The following is an 8,194-nucleotide window of genomic DNA, read 5'->3' on the forward strand; positions in this document are numbered from 1 at the left end:
CGCATACCCCGATCTTGGTCGTTTTACTTTTTTTTTTTTTTTTAGACGTGTGCAATGCATCTTCCGTATTTAACTTACTTTTTGCAACTTACTGATTAATTGATTACATTCTATGCAAGTTCAGAGGGATAACTAGATATTTTATGCAAGTTGAAGAAGCTACCGTGACACTTTGAAAGTTCAGAGAGTCAATCAAGTTTTTTCGACAAGTTCAGGGACAAATGATGCATTAAACCTTTAAATTAGACATTCCGAGGACAAAGGCCCCATGAAATGGCATCTTGCATAAGACCCAACGCACGCCATGGGGTGTCATGGCGCTAAGGCCTGCGCCTGGTGCGCTTTTAATAACTATGCCTGAACTCAACTCGATGAAATTCGTTGAGCACATTGAAAGCAATATCATTTCATATATGCGTTTAGCTGAAAAGTACACTCAGTAGACCTTAGAAGTCGTTAGGCATCTATTATTTGAGAACATGCTTGTAAGAATTTGGAACATTAAAAGGTACTACCATGATCTCTCCAAAAGCCCTTCATTAAATCTAGACAATAACAGAGTATTGAAGAACAATGATGACTGCAGCTTCATAAAACACACTTTGAATTAGTATTGAACAATAACAGAGTATCAGACATGCTTGATGTTTTATTTTGACACTAACCCGAAATTGACACGACATGAACCCGATAATTGCCAACTCTAATAGCAAGTGGAAACTGAAACAGAAACGAACAAAGCAACCAAAACGCATGTGGAAACTGAAACAGAAACGAACAAAGCAACCAAAACGCAGACAATCATTAATAACCAAAACGACCAGCCAACCAAACAAAATGCAAAGCCAACTTATGCGCAAAACACAGCAGCAGCAAGTGTTTTAACAAATGCAAAAAATAGCTGAAAACAAAGAACAAAGCAAGCGAAATTGAAACGAACATTACAATAACCAAAACACAGAACAAAGCAACCAAAATGCAGACAAGCATTAATAATGACCAAAGCGACCAGCCAACCGAACAAAATGCCAAGCCAACTTATGAGCAAAACACAGCAACAGCAAGCGAAACACAAAGGAACATTACAATAACCAAAATGCAGAACAAAGCAACCAAACGCAGACAAGCATTAAAGAGCAAAACGACCAGGAAACCAAACAAAACGCAAAGCCAAGTTATGATCATTTGTCTAATAATATATATATCATGAAGTTTGAAAGTGAAAGTGAAACACATCAATCCAAATCATGAAACCATGGAAGAAGAGAGGAGAAATATTATCAATTTATCATAGTAAAATCATGTGACCCGAAAACACGACACGAAATCGACACTAACCCGATTAGGTTAACATGATGTTTTATTTTGACACTAACCCGAAATTGAGATCGCGTGAACCCGATAATTGCCACCTCTAATAGCAAGTGGAAACTGAAACAGAAACGAACAAAGCAACCAAAACGACCAGCCACCCGAACAAAACGCAGAGCCAACTTATGAGCAAAACACAGCAACAGCAAGCGTTTTAACAAACGCATAAAATAACTGCAAACAAAGAACAGAGCAAGCAAACAGAAACCAACATTACAATAACCAAAACGCAGGCAAGCATTAATGAGCAAAACGACCAGGCAACCAAACAAAACGCAAAGCGAAGTTATGATCAATTTATCTAACATATGTATCATGAACTTTGAAAGTGAAACAGAGCAATCTAAATCATGAAACCATGGAAGAAGAGGAGAAATATTATCAATTTATCATACATTATACAACAACTATTCAATCAAACCATATACGACCCTGCAAACATATGCATAGCTGAAGCTGACATCTCAATCTTCAAAAAGAAGATATCTGTAAGGATCAAAATGAGCCAAACAATGTGAACTTGACAAAAGGAAACATTTATAAGGCCGTGAATACTCAGAAATCATGCACAAGGAACTAAAACGTAAACTCACTTTTAATGGGATTGAATTCTATTATTAGCTCTACTGCTCAAGACAGTTACTGTTCCACAATACCTTCAAAGTAACTTCGAATATTTTCACTGGGACATTGCTGAGATGGCGAGTGCAAAATCCATTGACCTGTGTTCCTTCAATCAGATAACGAAACAAAGTAAATTGAAGACAATACTAATAGTAGCAGTATTAATAAACATTACAGCAGTAGGAATTAGCAGTAGTAGGAAATAGAAGCAGTAGGAAATCAGCAGCAGCAGCAGTCGATGCCTCCATCCATCAAATGCCGATTTTATGCAGAGTTCATGAATCCTACAGCTGCTAGAATAATGCGATTTTAAAGAGTCCAGCAACAAACGTTTGAAAAGATGACTTCTAAATTTGATACAGCATAAATTGATCATACATTTCCAACATTTAATGTTATATTTATGATCAAACATTTAATGTTATATTGGATAGGCAGTAATCAACTTCGTAACGAACTCTGCAATGGAATCATAACATAATGGTGTTCAATTACAATCTGTTCTTCTTTTCATCATAATGAAATCAACATCTTTACAGAAAGGAAGGTAATTATTATTTTCTTCCAAATTTCAATAGAATAACAAACACCTAAAGATCTTCAGGAAGGTATTCGTGTTTCATGGAGAGGTCCATTGCGCGCTTGAGGCGCTGATGACGAGCATCGACAATCTCTCTGGGAAGCCAATTGAGGGCCTCCTTAATCTCCCAAAATACAATAAATAATCATTATGGTACAACAATACATACACTATACATACACTGGAGTCTCTATTCACAATTCCAAGTATCTATTGCATTGCATTCTTCAAATTCCCACCAAATAAAGACATCAGCCCACCACCGTGGACCCTTCCTTCAGGAACCATGTACTCTAAGTTTGTTCTTCTGTTTGAATAAGATGATGATGATGACTTCATTGATGCTGGAACCAATACCTCTGCAGGTATCAGTTGCTGTCTTTTTCCTGGCTTTTCCACAGCATCGCTGCACTCCGAAACAAAGCTTGTTCCAGAAGATGAATATGTGTTGTCAATGCTACTTCCTGCATTTGATGCTCCAGATACCAGACCATGGAAAAGACCTGCTCCAATCAAACTACCCTTATTTGTTCCCCTATCCAGGACCATGCTACTGTGTGCTGCACATAAACCCCTCCTACCCCTTGCAAACTTCTCGCATTTACCCTCTCCTCCCCAGTTGCACCGTTTTCCTCCACCATGTGCCTTGCAGAAGTCTGTGCTACCTTGTGCACTCTTCCCACAATTCTCAAACTTGCATCGCTTTCCACCACCATGCCTAACACAACAATCAGTACGCCCTCTTGCACTCTTTGTACAGCCTGCCACAACACACCTCTTTCCACCACCATGTGCAACACAAAAATTTGTGCCTCCATGGACACTTTTTGGACAAATTCCGCCCCCATCATATAGGCAGCGTTTTCCGCCACCATGTCCCTTGCAAAGTGGCGTACTTCCTTCAGCACCCTTAGTGCAGCCTGCAAATATGCACCGCTTTCCACCACCATGAGCCTTGCAAAACACAGTACTACCCTGAGCACCCTTGGTGCATCCTTGGTGTTGGCAACGCCTTCCACCCCCATGAGAAATGCACAAGCCAGCCTGACCTTCAGCACTACGAGTACAGCCTTCAATCGTACACCTCTTTCCCCCACCGTGTCTAATGCAAAGCCCAGACTTTCCTCGTGCAGCTTTGGTACACCCTCCTGGAAACCCACATCTTTTGCCACCACCATGAGCTATGCAAAACTCAGTCTTGCCCTCAGCACTTTTAGTGCAACCCAAGTACTCACATCTCCTTCCTCCACCATGGGCCTTGCAATATGCAGTCCGGCTCTCAGCCCCTTTGTTGCAACCAGGCTTTTGGCATCTCTGTCCTCCCCCATGTCCAATACAAAGACCAGATGCTCCCCGTGCTCCTTTTGAACAACCACAGAACTTGCACCGTTTTGGGTTATTGTTCCTCCGATCTACCGATGAGGCTGAAGTCGCCTGTTCAAAAAGAGTTCCCGCAGAAAAATCTGTGGTAGAAGATGGTTCGTGGTTCAGCTGCAACTGATGACAATGAGCATTGGCCCCAAACTGAAGAAATTCATCAGAATACAACGGAACATTTCCACCATCCCTTCTAGGAGCCAAAAGGAGTGATGGCATGTAACCACCAGATTTCTTAGCTGAAGTGGAACCCTCATCAACAACAGGAATTGAGAATCCATTATCAGCACAGGAACCATCATTCACAATAGGGGTATTAGCATTGGTTTCCAAAAGTGAATCAAGCCCACTCAAATCTTCCTTCGTCCCACCAGATAGACCAAGTTTCAGGATGGAATCACCATCAGATGATAACTTCTGAGGGCATACGGCACCAGAAGTTGATTCTTTGGTGTTGTTACACACCACGCTGAATAATTTTTCACAATATGCAGTTGGAGTAGGACCTAACCCAAGCACCAGCTTACAGCCATCATCAGAAACATTTCTGAAATTAGTTTTAAAATTGCTTTGAGTATTTCCAAATCCAGTCACATTGCCTCCTCCATAAGTAAATCCATTCAAACGCAACGTTGTATCACGAAAGTTGTCGGTTTTGGCAAATTCATAGCTACTAGAAAACCGTGTACCATTATTATTCAGATCCATTATTAAAAGCCAACAACGTAACAGCAGCACCTATAATAGACTTCACCACATGATAGAGGTACTTATTATTATCAAAATCAAATGTAACATTCCAAACATCCTAATTCCACCACTGACAAATCCTGATGTGTCTGACCTGTCCATCTTCGTTTAAGCACCAACAGCACAGAATTTCAAGGGAGTGCAGTTATTCCTAGAAGTATCTGACAACATTTCTAGGATAAAACCCTTTAGTTAGAAGAATCAAAATTGATATGTATATACCCCAAGAGCGTCTTGTGCTCCTTCCTCCGAAATCCTTTAGCTTCATTAACCTGACAGAGAAGGATAGCACAAAAAATTTCAAGGGACAATCAAAAAATTAAAAAAAAAACATTCTGCTTAAAATATAGAAGAAATGAACAGATAGGCACCAATAAATTGGCAGCATTATCATACGAGTAACCGCCCGAGCACTACCCAATGACAGAAAATCACCCGTAGTACCTGACAGAAACCTATGAAGCACCGATACGGGTACGGCAAACAGCATTTTTTTAAAATATGAGACACGGGTACGCGGGGATACGCCATGTATATATATATAACCATAAATCACATTCGTAAGTCATTATAAAACCATAGATAACACTCATAATAACTAATATAAGTCGTTGATTCATAAAAAATAACATTTAATACTTCAAACTATTTAAACTACCAAGTCTAAAGACTATTCTAAGACATTTTCATGACCTTCATTTACAAACATTTAATAATGATTAGCTTTTACTTATTTTTTTTTTCTTTTCAAATAAAAGGGTGAGTGCGGGCTGGTTTGATTAATTATTTATATTAGAGATTTATATATTAATCTTTTTTATATTAACCACTATTTTTGTAAAGTTATTTAAAAAACCCCTAAATTTTACCTAATTAACTCTGAAGTATCCCTGAAGTATCCCCACGTATCCCCATAATTAAAAGAAAAAAGAAAAAAGGGATACTTGTTTTGCTGTATCCCCGGCATATCCGTATCCCCGGAGTATCCGATACGCATACATCAGCCTCTTAGAAGTATCGATGCTTCATAGACAGAAACAATTCAAAAATAATATATAAAAACGCACAGAAAAGAAATTGCGCTAAACCCTATGAAGTGTTTTTATTTTTGACCAAAAAAAAATGAAGTGTTTTTATTAAAAAAAAAATTCAACTCAATATAGTTAATGATTGTTTACAATTTTGAGATAAGTAATTTAATTTCACATTTTTTTAACAAACTAACCACATACAGGGTGACTTAGTCATTGCTATTATTTTTTGGAAGACAAATATGGTGTTCTATAAAGAAATAACTTTTTTAATGTAAATTAAGATAACATCTGGAATAGAAACTCCTGTTAACAGGATGTCATATACAGCACCTGAGTTATTGTTCATATGCCTGATGAAAGGTTGTCCCTTTTCCCTTGTTGTCATAGTGCACAGATATTCCTAGACCTGAAGATATTTGGCATACAGTGGTTGAAGATTCTGATGAATATTGCAAGATAATAAGTACAGAAGGCACAGTAACTGGAACAGCTTCATAAACAATACCTGTTTCAGCTGAAAATTGTGCAAGTTCTCAACATGTTGTACTCTATGAATTCTTTTTAATGGGGCATCAGTGTTAGATTTTTTAGATGACGAATGCTAATTTTGAAAATTTACAACTTTTTGTGCGGTTGGTGGGAAAGAATACCAAAACATGGACGACTTTAAATGAATTCCAAATGTAGAACTGTTTGAGCAATTTATGCAATCGAATACCAAAACATGAACGACTATAAATGAGTTTTTAGTAAGTTACTAACTTGAACTTTAAATGAGTTGATGGTGTAAGTTACTAACTTCAATCAGTGAATCCCAAAACTTTATTTCAGATAGTTTCAATGGCTATTTGCACTTGTTGCAAACATCAACTAAGAAACATGTATAAAACCAAGCTTGAGACAACATGCACAAAACCAAAGAGCATTTTAAATTCTGAATAAACATCAGCAAAGAAAATTGAAAGACAAAAGAAACAGAGAATACTAAAATGTTTATGTTAAATAAAAACAGATCATTTTAATTCAATCATTAACGCATACTCCAATTCAAACTATTATTTTTCACAAAATTAATGCTAAATAAAAATCATTAAAACTATGAACCTTACACTTCAGTTAATAAAAAAACCAAAAACTTAACATACATTATAAATATATCTAGTTGTCATAAGTTAATCAAACCAAATCATATAATGTTTTCTGAGATATAAATGTGCCCTAAGGAAGTTCAATTCAAAATAACTTTCCAACTTTTCAGATTGTGCAAACTTTTTTAATAACAACTGATAACACTCATATGACCCCTATCTTCACTCATATGATAAAAGTAATTATACTTTCACATGCCACTAGTCAAATGGATCACCAACAGTCCATTGTTGATACTCCAATTTGAACTCAATCATTTTAATTTAAGCCTCTTAAAAAATTGGTATATAGTGCATATCCCTTATTAATTATCTAATGTAATTTCTCATAAAATTAATTAGAAACCACTCAAAAACTTGATGAACTCTTACAACTAGCAGCAAAAAAATGGATAAAGTTGAATAGAAAAAATAAAGAACAAAGGAAAGACCAGTTTTAAAGTTCACAATTGCACAAAAGATAAAGAAAACGAAACAGCAGGACAGATCAGAGCATGAACAGCAGAAACAAGAGAAACCATCAGTCGTTAGAGAATTTGGCCACAATTAAGGACAAGTGTGAAGTTTAGCATAGCAACCCTGATTATTGACCCTCAAGTTAAACTGAAATGAAATCAGCAGATAAGCTGATATGACTCGGTTGGAAACAACTCTGACTATCAAATGAAAACTAAACAAAGTTCGATTAATGCAATCCTATTAATTAAATCAAGGTAAAACTAATCAAATGAATATTAAAGCTCAATTAAATCTCAGGGAAAAGTGATAGCAATAAGTTATAGAACCAGAACTCACCTGTCAAAATTAGGGGTTTCAGTTTTTAACGGATGCAAAAGAGAAGAGATCTGCGACGTGAGAAGGAGAGAGCGCCGGAGAGTGGCAGATGCTTCACACGACAAACGACAAACGGCGAATGGAGAACGGCGATTTCGAAGAAGGGAGTGGAAATTGTGGCGATCGATGAAGAGGATTAGGAAATAATAGATTTTCGGAGAAACTTGGGTTAAATGATTTATTTTATTTAAATTAATAAATTATTCCAACTAGGCTTTTTTTTTAATTGGTATATTACCCATTTGGTTCCTAAACTAAAGTTTAAAGTCAATTAGGACCTTAAACTATCAAAATCATTAATTAGGTACTTGAACTAAGCAAAAATCATCAATCATTCATCATTCTATCCTAAAATAAAAAATTGTAACTATTTAATATAGACTGTAATGGTTTCTATGTTGATTCAAAATGAGTTTAGGGAAGAGGGTCTGGAACAGTTCAACCAAATGATTTTCGATGAGGTCTTAATTGATGAT

The 8,194-nt window shown here is 36.7% G+C and overlaps 1 protein-coding gene across 3 annotated transcripts; it reads right to left on the reverse strand.

The window, feature by feature from the left end:
• Window positions 1–2,438: 2,438 nt before the first annotated feature.
• On the reverse strand, window positions 2,439–7,880 carry LOC136202331 (uncharacterized). 3 transcript variants are annotated; one of them, XM_065992885.1, is made up of 3 exons: window positions 7,680–7,880; window positions 6,067–6,142; window positions 2,439–4,974 (listed from the first exon to the last, which is right to left on the reverse strand). In XM_065992885.1, exon 3 carries the CDS (start codon window positions 4,658–4,660, stop codon window positions 2,786–2,788), a length of 1,875 nt encoding a protein of 624 aa, XP_065848957.1. In that variant the 5' UTR covers window positions 4,661–4,974; window positions 6,067–6,142; window positions 7,680–7,880; the 3' UTR covers window positions 2,439–2,785. The 3 variants fall into 3 exon arrangements, with proteins under 3 accessions (XP_065848957.1, XP_065848958.1, XP_065848959.1); XM_065992886.1 differs by having other exon boundaries at window positions 6,067–6,175; XM_065992887.1 differs by having other exon boundaries at window positions 6,067–6,250.
• Between the last annotated feature and the right edge of the window lie 314 nt (window positions 7,881–8,194).

This window comes from Euphorbia lathyris, chromosome 8, assembly GCF_963576675.1.
Source record: "Euphorbia lathyris chromosome 8, ddEupLath1.1, whole genome shotgun sequence".
Classification (NCBI taxonomy): Eukaryota; Viridiplantae; Streptophyta; class Magnoliopsida; order Malpighiales; family Euphorbiaceae; genus Euphorbia; species Euphorbia lathyris.